Source organism: Sus scrofa, chromosome 9 (assembly GCF_000003025.6).
Source record: "Sus scrofa isolate TJ Tabasco breed Duroc chromosome 9, Sscrofa11.1, whole genome shotgun sequence".
Taxonomy (NCBI): domain Eukaryota; kingdom Metazoa; phylum Chordata; class Mammalia; order Artiodactyla; family Suidae; genus Sus; species Sus scrofa.
The window spans coordinates 20315847-20329973 of NC_010451.4; the positions used below are offsets into that span (position 1 = coordinate 20315847).

General features: G+C 50.9%; 1 protein-coding gene across 2 annotated transcripts in view; it reads right to left on the bottom strand.

Annotated features, from left to right (window-relative positions):
* The window catches only part of ME3 (malic enzyme 3), a 318355-nt gene that overhangs the window by 20976 nt on the left and 283252 nt on the right, over positions 1-14127 (bottom strand). For both annotated transcript variants that reach the window (XM_021102108.1, NM_001244258.1), the window contains 1 exon segment: positions 3169-3278. In XM_021102108.1, the coding sequence (XP_020957767.1) occupies positions 3169-3278 (110 nt within the window).

The following is a 14127-nucleotide window of genomic DNA, read 5'->3' on the forward strand; positions in this document are numbered from 1 at the left end:
ACCCAGTGAGGGCCGCCCTGGCAGGGCAGGACCGTGGGTGAGACGGCTCTCTAGCTGAGGCTCTGCCTGATGCGGCACCAGCCTCTGTGCCAGCTGTGGCAACAAGTCCTTTTTCCTTTTCTTTTTCCTTTTCTTTTCTAGGGTCCATACCCACGGCATATGGAGGTTCCCAGGCTAGTGGTCGAATGGGAGCTGCAGCTGCCAGCCTACAATGCCAGCTCACAGCAATGCCAGATCCTTCAGCCACTGAGCAAGGCCAGGGGTTGAACCTGCATCCTCATGGATACTAGTCAGGCTCATTACTGCTGAGCCACGACAGGATTTCAACAAGTCCTTTCTTGAAGAAAGATCTGGGCATCTCCACGCCCACCTCTTTACTGTGGTTAATTACACCTGATGGAAGGCTGTCCAGATCAAAGACTCGATATTACAGGGCTCCTGCCATTCTGGTCCTATCGGCCACCTCTCCTCATGCATTTTGGGTCAATGACTTCAGTCTTTCATTCGTGAGAAAAGAATGGGGAATTTCTCTTCCGTGTGCTGTGGGACCTAGAACGCCATTCCCTCTGGCTTTGTGCCTGGGAGTGAAATACGCTCCGGCAGCTGGGTATTAGCAGATATAAAAACTAGTGAATTGGTTTAATTGAAAAAGTTTTGTGTGTTCAGACATGAGGGTGTACACACGTGAAGATGTATATACATCTGCGTGTGAGCATCCGTGGGGGGCATCTCTGTGTGAGTGTCTGTGTAGCAACCAGGATGAGAGACAGGCTGTGGGGGCAGGTGTCCAAGTGTAGACACACCCACATGAACGGGTGGGTGCTTATGAGAATCTCAATCTGTGCCCAGAGACTTCATTCATTCATTCTGCAAACATTAATGAAGCATCTATCCTGTGCCAGGCGTTGTGCTGGGGGCTGGGGAGTGAGAAGAGATAAGACATGCTTCCGGCCCCCGGACATTTATTGTCTCCTGGAGAGACAGATAACTCCCTGCAGGCGTTTGGGGTCCAGTGTGGTAAGAAAACTGACAGAGGGGCACACAGGAGGCTGTGGGGCCACCTGGGATGTGCCTAACTCGGGCTGTCCCTTCCCCGGGACAGGAGACCCTTGAGCCGAGTCTTGGAGGGTGAGGAAGCATCACAGAACCAAAGATGATGGGAGAAGGGTGTCCCAAGCTGAGGAGCACAACTTCCACATGCAGAGGGGGCCTGACCCAGAGGGAGGTCAGAGGAGTAAGATTAAGGGCGGGTCAGAGGGCAGAGGAAGATTGGTGGAGGTGGGGCACGGGTAGCAGGTCCCTGAAGCTCTGTCCATTCATGAGCGGCTGTGAACTTTCTCATCCAGAGCCACAGTTTCATCTTAGAGGTGCATCTGGCAGCAGTGGGGGTGGGAGGAGGGGCTGGGGTCTGGCTGTGTCCCCGGGGTGTGTGTGTTTCTGAGGATGTACACACACGAGGTTGTGTGTGTCTGCACATCTGCAGTCGGCGCAGTGCCAGGTGTGCCGCCCACGTGGACTTGTTTTCCACTTCCACCTCTGGCCTTTGGCAGCTTGTGGGCTCAGGGGGGTGGCTGTCCTGCTGCTGACTCATGGGTGAGTGCCATGACCAGGGAGCTGGGTCAGGGGCCAGGCGCCCGTGTTTCCTCCAGGACTGGCGGCCAGGGGACCAGTGCTCTCCCCTGTCTGCAGACCACCGCGCTGGTCCCGGGGAGGCGAGGCTGGCACAGCCAGTGCCTGTCCCAGACCAGGGGGATGGGGTGGTGACAGGCTTGGGGGTCACCATGCCCGAGCTTTCCCTTTCCGTTAATATCTGTTGTCAATACCCAGTAGGATTAACACTTAAGTGCTCTGAACCATGCCCCCTGGGTAATAAGTATTCGGTGCTAAACCTTAGCAATTTTTTTACCTGGGCTTGAATCCTCTTAGGTCTATTTAACTCACTGAATGACAAGTTGTGACCTCTCCGGGCCTCATCTGCAAAATGTTGGCCAGTCTTTAACTCCCAAGGACCAATACCTGTCCCCTGCCAACTCGTTCCTTTTACCTGACATGGATCCTTGGTTTGATCTTGCTTGACACTTGACTTGCCAAATCATAACCTGCAGGTCACCAAGCTTTGCCTGGGGATTTAAAAATACTAGGAATGGCTGGCAATGCTCCTTACTGAGACCTGCGTCGGGTTGGGTAAGATAATCACTGAGGGAGCCACCCTTCCCACCCCAGGGTCCCATGCTGGCACATCTGCAGCAATAGGGAATCAGCTTGACCCTGAACTAGGAGATGCTTCCCATGGGCTTCTGGAGTGTTCTTAGGTCCTGCTACCAATGTCTTTGGGGTTCTCATGGTGAGAAGCACTGATGCCCTGACAGGGACACAGCCTGCATTTGGAAAATCTGAGAGTGTGTTATAATGGCTGGGGAAGGCCACTTTTCTGGTGGCTGATGCTGTGGTCTGATGAGTCCTATGTACTGGTACTTTCCAAATATTAGCTCTTTCAATTTGCACACTAATCTTCCAAGGCAGTTATTATCATCCCAAAGAACAGATGATGAAACTGTGACTCAGAGATGTGATCTGCCCATGTTCTACCAGCTAGTAAATCGCAGCGCTGTTTAAAATTTCTTTCACGCACGCACACACACACACACACACACACGTGCACACGTATATTATGTATTTTTTGCTTTTTAGGGCTGCACCCATGGCATATGGAGGTTCCCAGGCTAGAGGTCAAATGGGAATTGTAGCTGTCAGCCTACACCACGGCCACAGCAACGTGGAATCCGAGCCGCATCTGCGGCCCACACCACAGCTCACGGCAAGGCTGGGGATCGAACCTGCAACCTCATGGATACTAGCCAGATTCGTTTCTGCTGCACCACAACGGGAACTCCTTTTTCATACATTTAACCACATAACTCTTACTTTCTTTTGGAGCAGCGATGATCTCCATTTTACAGCTGAAGAAACTGGGGCTGAGCAAAGCTACGGGACATGTTCCAGGCCCTTTAGCCAAGTGGGAGTCGAATGTGGATTCACTGCTCTTTCTTCCAGAGCACTGGCAGCGCACTGGCTGGGTGTGGCCCGCCCCATGTTGGCGTCCAGGGGAGCCCAGCGAGAAGGCTGCAGCCCCGGGCGGCTGAGTCGGCGGTGGCGGGGGGGACCTACCTTGGATGTCATCGTTGAACATGCAGTACTTGTTGCGGTATTTGTTGAGAAGGCGGAAGGCATTGGCGTTGGCAAAGTCTTCAAACTGAATGAGGCAATTTATTCCAAACCTGTGGGGAGGGAGAGGGAAGGGTATGTGACTGCCTCCCCAGGCTGATCCCCAGCAGATCCCAGCCTGAACCGGGGAGGGTGGAGGTGCAGGCCCAGGGGCGTGGGGGTGTGGCAGCTGGCTGGCTCCTGGGCTCCTGGCTCTGTGGCTCCATTAAGGATGAGGATGGGGAAGGCAGAGAGGAGGGGCCTGGAGCCTGGTGATCAGCTGAGCTCATGTTGTTGTCTCTGCTGTGGGGTGGTGGCTCCCATGGGCTCTGGATGGCAGACCCCAGGGGGTGCTGGAAGGGCTGAGATGGGGCCTGCCTCCCTGTGGCCTGTGGCCATGTGAAATCTCAGCAGGAAGCTTACTCACTCCAACCCCAAGAGCATGCAGGGAGCCCGGCTTCTCTACCCCGCAGGCGTGGGGAGCCCCTGCAGCCTCCAGGTATCTCCCCTGATGGATCCTGAAGCCTGGAGACCCTCCACCAGACATTCTTCCGGGTTCAGGCACTGTTCCAGGATGAGACACAGGGAAGGCTGGGAAAGGCCACCGCACAAAGCCACTGTCATCGACTAACACCTCAGTGAGGGTCTTCTCCACATGCAGGTGGAGAGGATTAGCCAGGGACCTCCTTCAAAATGCAGATCACCAGCCCCAGAGAGTCTCACTTGAGTTTGGGGTGGGGCTCAGGAATCTGTATTGACAAATAAAAATTGTATCTCTTTAAGGAATATAATGCGGTGTTTTGCTATGTATCCATTTGAAATGATGACTGCAATCAAGATAACTGACACATCCATTCCCTCACATTGTTACTTTTTTTTTTGAGCGGGGAGGACATTTAAGATCTACTGTCTCAGAGTTCCCATCGTGGTGGCTCAGTGGAAATGAATCTGATTAGTATCCATGAGGATGTGGGTTCGATCCCTGGCTTTGCTCAGTAGGTTAAAGATCCAGCGTTTGCCATAAGCTGTGGTGTACGTCGGATCTGGCGTTGCTGTGGTTGTGGCATAGGCCGGTGGCTACAGCTCCGATTCGACCCCTAGCCTGGGAACCCCCATATGCCACGGGTGTGGCCCTTAAATGACAAAGAAAAAAAATTACTTAATCCATGGGCAGAAAAAAGATTGCATCTTATGGGTCAATTTGAGACTGACAGTATCTGAAGTCATGCTCGTTGAGGAAAAAAAAAATGCCCTGACTGATGAGCACGGCCTGGGCATGTGGTAGGGAGAAGTGGCTGCCATGCCCAACGGTGTGATCCAGAGGCCTGGGACCGGCTTGGGACCAGCAGCGGAAAGGAAGAGGAACGAGTCTGCTGGAAAAGGGGAGCGGAGCACACACGCGGGGGGCTTCCCGTGCCATCGGAGCATCTGCCTAACGAGGCTGGAGGCTTTGAGGGGGCGGGTAGCACTGAAATGGTCCAGAACACATTTTTCCAACCTCGGGATTTTGTCACGGCTTATCCTGTAGAGCAGAAATGCCAGTGAGCAGCCAGATATTCACTCCTACCACGGTCCTCCCACAACCTTAGTGAGCTGGAGCTGTTCATGTTACAGGGTGGACGGGGAGGGGTGAGGACTCACCACAGTCCAGTGCTCAGAGTTGTGGACTTAGGTTAGGAGGCTTGTGGGCTTGACCTTGCTCTGCCACTGCCACCGAGGGATCTTAACACCTGTCATGCCACTTCTCTATTGGGCCTCAGCTTTCTCTCTGGCAATGGGCACAATACCTGCCTGGCCAGCTTTGATGGGCTGTTGTGAGGATTAAAAGCTGGGGATGGTTTTAAATGGTAAGGTGCTGAACATGTGTCATCCTGCCACAGTTCTTATTCAGAGTCACAGAGCAAGTGCTGGTGGGGGTGGGGGCGGGGAGCTGGCTGTGTCTCCTGACCCACCATCCAGCCCTCTTCTCCTTGTACATTGAATATGAAAGGTTAAAAAAAAAAAAATCCTAAGTGCACAATTATAACGCTATGCTCGCCAAGCCAAAATTTACTGTGAATTTTTGTTCAGGGTGTGAATTTCAAGTATTTGGATGGGGAGGGGGGGAACAGACTGTCTTTGGTTGCTGGTGACATTTTGATATATAGACTCCCAGTGTTGCTCCCCCACTGGCCTGAAGCGAAAAGGCTGGAAAGGTCAGACGACAAAACAATGTGGTGCACGTCCCCCTTTCTCTCCCTGTCCCTGTCTCACACACACACACATTTGACCTTTAAGCAACACCATTCTGAGGTAAAAAATAAGGTCATTATTTTAATATTATTAAAATTATAAACAAGTACCTTTGTTCAGCGCACTATTACTCTTTCACGTCAAATTCTGTCTTACATAAGAGAACCTTCCCACGGAACAATCTGATGATATTTAGAGTAAAAGCTCATTTATTCAGGTCACTTTAATCGTAACTTGAAATTGCATAAAAGGCTATATGAATCTCCCATCTGATAACCTCGACGCAGAGTTTCTAGACCTACTTGGAGTTAAGGACCTCCAGGAACCCTGTCCACCTTGGACACCCCTCCCCACGGCTGCTTCTTGAATCTTCTGTCACCAGAAGCCACTGCTACTCTAGGATTTCACACTGCCCATTTCAGCTTTTAGCCACGGCCTCCCCTTCCAGCTCTTTCATTTCCACTATGCCTGCTCTTCATCTCCTGGGAGACCTTGGGGCCCTTCACCATTTTTTCCCAGTCTCTGGGCTTCTCTCTATGGTTTTTCATGAATCTAGACCACTAACTACCCAGTCTGAACAAAGGATGGTTCCTTCAAAGGTGGTTACTTGTTATATGAGCGTCATCCACCCATTCAACCACCCATTCACCATCCATCTATCCATCCATCATCCATCCATCCATCCATTCACCGTCCATCCATCCATCCATCCATCCATCCATCCATTCACCGTCCATCCATCCATCCATCCATCATCCATCCATCCATCCATCATCCATCCATCCATCCACCATCCATCCATCCATCTATTCACCGTCCATCCATCCATTCACCGTCCATCCATCCATCCATCCACCATCCATCCACCGTCCATCCATCCATCCATCCACCATCCATCCACCGTCCATCCATCCATCTATTCACCGTCCATCCATCCATTCACCGTCCATCCATCCATCCATCCACCATCCATCCATTCACCGTCCATCCATCATCCATCCATCCATCCACCCATTCACCATCCATCCATCCATCCATTCACCGTCCATCCATCCATCCATTCACCGTCCATCCATCCATCCATTCACTGTCCATCCATCCATCCATTCACCGTCCATCCATCCATCCATCCACCATCCATCCATCCATTCACCGTCCATCCATCATCCATCCATCCATCCACCCATTCACCATCCATCCATCCATCCATTCACCATCCATCCATCCATCCATTCACCGTCCATCCATCCATCCATTCACCGTCCATCCATCCATCCATCCACCATCCATCCATCCATTCACCGTCCATCCATCCATCCATCCACCATCCATCCATCCATTCACCGTCCATCCATCCATCCACCATCCATCCATTCACTGTCCATCCATCCATCCATCCATTCACTGTCCCTCTGTTCATCTACCCATTCATCCAAAAGCATCTACTGAGCACCTATGATAAGCTGATACTGTAGTTGTTCAGTAAAGGTTTTAGGAAGGGGAGGATACATGAAGAAGTCGATGGAAATTTAGTGCATGTGAGTTTGCCTGACAACTTGTTGAACTAATTAAAAGTCAATTAAGAACACAAACAAAATTTCAAAGTGAACATTTAAATAGCTTTGGTGAAAAAAAAAAGCCTTTTCTAATCCATCCATTATATTCTAATACAGGTAATAGACTTTCACCAGTAATACCAATTTAAATGTTAATTATAATTGCCTTAGATATTCATTAAAATACTTTTCCTAACAAAGCCAGTAACAAAAACAGCTGGGCATCAGGCTGAGTTCTTTCCATATGTTATCTCAGCTCATCTTCCCACGACCTCTGAAGGAGGTGCCATTTCAGAGGAGGAATCCTGAGCTACAGGATGTTCAGTTATTTGCCTGGGGTTACTTACTCTCTGGCAGTTGGAAAGCAGTGGAGCTGGAATCTGAATCTGGCTCTATCTGACCCCAGAACTTAGTTTTAACAGCAATTGGATTTTGTAAAAGACAAATTGGAGTCGATGCTCAAGTTGGATTTCTTTCTCCAATGAGAAAGACGGTGCCACGTGGTAAAGAAAACACTGAACTGAGATAGAAAAGCCGTATTCTCTCCCTGTCTGTCTTAAGCTCTGAGTCTTGGGTGACACTTCTTTCTCTCTGGGTCTCAGATCCTGCTCTGAGACTCTTGGGGGCGACACAGGAGCTACTTAAGGAGGGATTGGAGTAGATACCCTGGGTGCCTTACTCAGAAGTCCAAAGTCGGGAGGCTGACCATTCTTAGCAAGGGCAACATATGACAGGGATATTGGTATTTTCGAGTCCTTTTTGAGCTGACCCACAGCAGAGCAGCTGAGCACACGCAGGGCCGAGGAAGCCACTGTCCCAGAGCAGCGGCAGGAACCCCTCCTGAGGGTCGCACTCAGGCCTCTACTCAGGGCTCTGGGCAGTTTCCTGATTTTAGGGCAGGCGGCGCATCACTGACCTTCCATCCTGCCCCAAGCTGCCCCTCACCGGGGAGGTTCCTGCTTGTCTGTCCCCTTCTGCACCTTTGAACTCCTCCCCCCGAAGCCCTGGCAGTGGCTGAGGAATATCTGAGGCTTCTCAGTGGAGAATTCCTGCAATGGAGAAGGAGGCACTGCCCAGACTCCTCTGCCCTGGGGATGCCGCTGGGCAATGACCTTGGCACTGCCAGGGAAGGCACTCTAAGGCCAGTGTTCACTTAAAGATGCAAGGCTGATGGGTGGACAGTAAAATTGTTTTTCCTCCAGCCCTTAGGCAAGGGGAAGCCTATCTGGGAGCCCTAATGGGCTGTGTGTGACAGTGTGACAGGACAGAGTCAGGACCCACGGAGCCGGGTACCTGCCACCTGGGATGCAGCCTCCCCAGGAAAGTGAGATTCTGGGGTGGCTGATCTGCACCCCCTTCGCCCCCCAGCAAGCTGACCAAAGGCTGCGTGAGAGATGTGGTGAGAGCAGAACATTCCAGGGGCTGCAGAGCTGGTTTCTTTGTTCCCTAGGTCAGGACCTGGCATTCTTTCAAACACCTGGGTCTGACCTCTTTCAGGCCTGAACAAACAGAGGGACCTGGGAAGAGCAGGTGACTTCGCTGAGCCTGCCTCCAAACAGAATGACTAAAACCCACCATTCCTATTTCCATGGGAGCCCAGTCCGTTTCCCCAACAAAACACACACTGCAAGGCTCCCCCTGCAGAGTGCACAGCGAGGACAGCAGTTATACCCAGGGGAAAGCTGTTTCTTTTGTTTACATTTTCCTTCCAGGAATTAGCGCTGATAGAATCATGGAAGCTCTAGGTCTTTGCTTCTATTTTACATTAGACTCTAGTCTCTTGAGATGCTCTCAGAAAGAGGTTCCATGACTAAATCCGTTTGGGAAACTTTGAATGTTCTTATAACATATACAATGAATATCAAAGGCTCTGAGAAGTCCTGCATTAAGAAACCTGTTTGGAATTCCCTGGTGGCTCAGCTGATTAAGGGTCTGGCATTGTCACTGCTGTGGCTTGGGTGGCTGCTGTGGCTTGGGTTTAATCCCTGGGCAGGGGCCCTCTTTGCATGCCTCGGGCCTGCTCCACCCCCCAGAGAAACCTGTTTAAAGCAGCATTTTCTAAACTTACTTGACTAGAGACCTTACCCCTCTGTGTCCCACCATCACCATTTACAAAAGAGCAGATTTTGACAGACACAGCTCTCTGCAGAAAGGACTTTGCACCAGGTGTCAGGGCAAGGCCATCTCTCCCTGGGATTCCTGCAATTGTTCTTTCTGGCCAGGATACTCTAATCACGGATCTCACATCCTCCAGCTTTATTTCCCCTCCCCCAATTCCACCTACTGTATCTTTATAAACACACATTTATGCAGGCCGCCTATTTTCTGAAAATCCTAATAGGGTTCACAGTGCCTTTGGGGTTGTGTTCAAACATCTGAAATGGCGTCCACTTTGGCCCCGACCTTAATGCTCACCATCCCTGCTCCCAACTCCCACCTATATCTTTTCACACCCTGGGCATATCCTGCTGCTTCCCAACTACTGTGGGTCCTTACACAACTCCCCATCTTCACTAGAAGGCCTCCTTTTCACCCTGGCCAACTCCTACTTAAACGGTAAGGCCCTGCTCAAATGTCCTCTCTTCCAGGAAGGCTTCCTTGACTCATCGATGTTCCTACCTTCAGGGTAGCAGTAATTCTTCTCTTCTCTAGGCTGCCTTGCTATTCTGGGCATATCTCTGCTAGGATATGTCATATTATATCACAATTATTTATTAACATTCCTGCTGGGCACGCTCATGAAGAGTAGAGGAGACATGCAGCTCAGCAGAGAGGAAGAGGGCGTTCAGGTCATGGGGTTGCGTATGGGTTTGGGGCAGAGGATGTGCACTGAGCAGGGAACAAGGCCAAGGACAGAACCTAGGGGGCCCACCTGCGTCCAGGGGCCAGAGAGGGGAGAAAGAAGAGAATCCAGCCAAGGAAATGAGCAGGGGGACGGGCCAGGTGGAAGACTGACCAGCAGAGTGGCTGCCACAGGAGCTGTACGATGGGCTGTGGTCAGTGTCAGATGCGGGGCAAGGTTAACGAAACCTGGGACCCGGAAGTGCTGGGGGGCCGGCGCCCGGAAGAGCCTTCAGGAACTTCCAGAGCACTTCCGGTGGTGTGGTGGGGAGGGAACCATTCGGCAGGGGTTTAAAGAAGAGGCTTGGCTATGACGTAGGGTGATAGCCATTGGTGGATGGATTCATTTTTGGTGCAAATATGCACGTGGAACAGAGGAGCCAGTATGGAGGGAGATGAGAGGCGTCACGACAGGGGATGGAGGTTCTGGGGAGTCAGAAGGAGGCAGGAGCCAGAGTCCAGTTACAGTGTGAGATGACGTGGTTCTTCCTTCTGGGACATCACAGCCTGGTGGAGGGACGGACATGAAGCCCTGGCACCACAGGGCCACCAGAGATGGGAGAGGGAGCAGTTGGTTACTCAGGGGCAGGGACCGGAAGTGGGGGCTGTCACTAGGACGACAGGGAAAGTACGCAGTCGGCGAGGAAACTGGAAACCGTTGACTGGAGAAAGCGGGAATGTGGCCCCTGAGGAGAGAGAGATCCCAATGGAACGGGGCATAAGGAATGAGGTCCTTCAAAGACATGAAGGCCCCTTCTGTGGACCTGGAATTAGGAAGACTTACTTAATGAGGCCTTGAGGGAAAAAAGCAGAGCCAACAGGTGGAAGTCAGAAGGACAGAGAGATTCCAGTGCCCTATAAGGCAGAGATGCAAAGACTGGCTGCTAAGAGGCTGTCCCTGGATGTGATTCCATGGTCCCACTTGGCACTGAGGTTGTGGAAGGGAGTCCAGCCGCGGTGGGGTGGGGAGCGGACCTCCGAGGCCCTTCCCCTCCCAGGTCCCACACCGGGAGATTCCCCTGGTGTTTCCCGGGCCCTGCAGCCAGACTGGCGGGCTCCTGGCACTGCCATTCTGGCCTGATGGGGGGGAAAACTCCCATTGGGTAATAAGACAGTCACAGGAAGCAGCAATTTCTAAGCAAAAGTACCAGAATAATGCAGCTGTTCCTCAGCCACCGCTCTGATGGCAAGCCCAGGCCAGACAGAAAACACTTCAGGAACAGTTTGGATTTCCTTCTCAATTTCCCTGTTTGTCTGAGTTCCTGGGAAAACACGCAAATGGCGCCAGAAATCCCAGAGCGGGGACAAGGATGGTGGCTGATCTGTTGACCTCTGGACCTCTCCAAGGTCAGAAGCCAGTACTGATATTTTCCTCCAGGACACAGCAGCTCACTCCCCAACCTTCGGTTCTTCAAGCTGGTGCACTTTCCCCAGCCACCAGCCCTTTCTTTGGCTGACTTGGGGCACAGGATTAAGGCCAGCTCTGATCTGCCCACAGATTTAGTTGTCACAGAGTCACTGATGTCGCCATGAAGATCCTGTGATTAGTCTGGCCCGTTCTGACCTCTGCATTCAGGTGAACTACCGTAGCATTTGTATCGGAGTGTTTGCCATACAGTCATCTCTTGGACTTCCTCAGCGTCCAAACTGCCCCTCTCCTGGGGAACTCACTGAATTCTCCCTTGAATGACAACAGTCTGGCTGGAAGACAATAAGGCTGGAAAACCTAGTCCTTGCTTGCGGGCTTTGGGACCCAAGTGAGGCCAAGTCAGGGAGCGAAAAAAGAAAAGATGAAGCTACATCAGCGGAGAGACAAGATCAAAGCCGAGAGGAGGCAGGGTCCTCGAGGGCAGGGGAGATGTCTGACTTAGCACGTGGGACACGGACAGCTGAGGAAGGAGCTTTAACCAAGCCCCTTTCCTAGCCCCTGCTCTGGACAAATCCACTTCAGACACCCAAGTTGGAAGAACAAACAAACCTGCTGCCGTATGCCCAGGGCCCTGCGCTTGCCCGGCTCAGCCAGCCTAGGTGAACAAACGCAAGCATGAAAGTGTGCCTGCTAGAGCAGAGCCCCTCCACGGGGGTGGCCAGTCACACAGCCCATGTGACATCCTTGTCCCCTAGGAGCCCCAGGTTCCTCTTCTAGAGGCACTGCAGCTAAGTATCTTTGTATCACAATAGCTCAGGCCCTTTCCTTTATCCCAAGGATGAGGATGCAAGTTAAGACAAAGGAGGAGGGCCAGCCTGGGAGAGCAGGCAGCAGAGGCTGGAGTAAACCACCTCCGATTTTGAAGTCAGACAGGTTTGGGGCAAGTCCAGACTTCCATTTTTAGCTGGGTGATTTTGGACAAGTTACTTAACGTTTCTGAGCCTCAGTTTCTTTACTCCTAAGGGTTGTTGTGATAGAGCACCCAGCACAGAGCAGGTTCTTTGTAAAGGTGAGTTGCTGGCTCTTTCCTGGGAAGAAGGCCATGACTTTTCTTTTCTTTTAACATGGCTGCAACTGCAGCATAGGGAAGTCCCTGGGCCAAATCGGAGCTGCACCTGGGGCCTACGCCACAGCCATAGCAATAGCAATAGCAGTGACATATCCAAGCAACATCTGTGACCTATGCTGCAGCTTGCAGCAATGCCAGACCTTTAACCCACAGAGTGAGGCCAGGGATCAAACCCATATCCTCACAGAGACAGCACTGAGTCCTAAACCCACTGAGCCACAGTGGGAACTCCAAGCCATAACTTGCAAATCCGGTGGTGGTCAAAGGCCTACATGCCCTAGGCCTCTGACCCCTGCAGGTGGGGCCATTAACTAGGCAGATGGTACATCTACAGAAGCTCAGCTGTAATTATTTAGGCTTATTTCTATTTTTCCCAGTCTACTCTGAGCTTCTTGAGAGCTTATTTCTGACTTATTGCTATGTTCAATAAATATCTGTCAATGAATGAATGAATTTATGGGTGGATATCTGATAAATACATGAATAATTGGAATGCTGCTTTAAACTGTTTTCTCATTATTTTATATTTGTCCATATTACAATCTCAAGGGAAAACTGAACTTTAGGACAGGTTTTTTTCTTTGTATTGGCTGCACTCTGGAGCACAGAGAAAGCACAGGATGAATACAGGCTGGGTGGAAACTTGGAAGAGAGTTCACAAATTATGTGAATGACAGCAAACAACTGGGTAAGTTTCCCTTAACTTCCCACTGAGTTACCACTGACTGCAGGGAAATAATTTTCTCTCCAGGCCTCAGTTTCCCCACCTGTAAAGGGATGGAGTTGGGTCAAAGGAACAGGTTGTTTCTTGCTCGGGTATTCTAAGATTGTGAGATTACATACCTGGGGCAGGTCAGGTGGTAAAATAAAGTAAGACACAGTTGGAACTGCAGAAGGCATCCATAAATTTCAGTGCATATGAAACTACTGAGCAGTGACTCTCTTCTGAGAGGGACTCGGAATGTGAATGCTCCCTTGCAACATTACGATCAGGACTTAGAGCTAATGGTTATGCTCTTTACAGGCTTTCAAAATTTAAACAAAATCTTGAAACTTTTCTTTGTGGTCTGGATGCCATACACTTGGAGGCTTTCCTTTGTTTATATTGTTTTAAAACCACCAGGAGAGTTTGGAACCAGAAGAGCCTCAGCTTTTCCCCTGGGGTTTTGACAGCGCGGGCTGGGTTTGCTGTTTGTGGAGAGGCCTGCAGGGGGCGCCCGGCTCTGGTGAAGGACAGGGCAACTGGATCTCTACATGCTAGACAGTTGTGAAGGAAGAAATAAGAAGGGTCACCCAACTGACCGAGATGCTGGGGAATTTTCCCACCACAGAGAAAGAAACGAAAATTACATGAGGTGATAGAAATGTTAATTAATGCCGTGGTAGTGACCAGACGGCCATATATTAATGTGTCAAATCAACACGCTGTACACCTTAAACTGACACGACGTTATATGCCAATTAGATTTCAACAAAAGTAAAAATAAAAAAGAGGATGCTTTCCTCATGAGGGGTAGTTAGAGTGTTGAAAATGGGAGTTAATGGCTGGTCCCTCCACAACCTCCGTAACGGCGAGGGCACCAGCCCTGCTCTAGATCAAGCTGGAGAGAGAAGACCTGGGGAGGCGAAGGCGAATAGTTTCCACAGGCTTTCCTCCTACTTGTCTTCCTTGCTTAACTGCACCAGAAGGTGTCTGGAGTCTGTTGGACTATCTTTTCTTTCATGAAGTAGTTAGAACACCTGGATTCACAGCTTGGCTCCACCTCTGCTAAAGGTGTGACCTTGGCCACGATTCT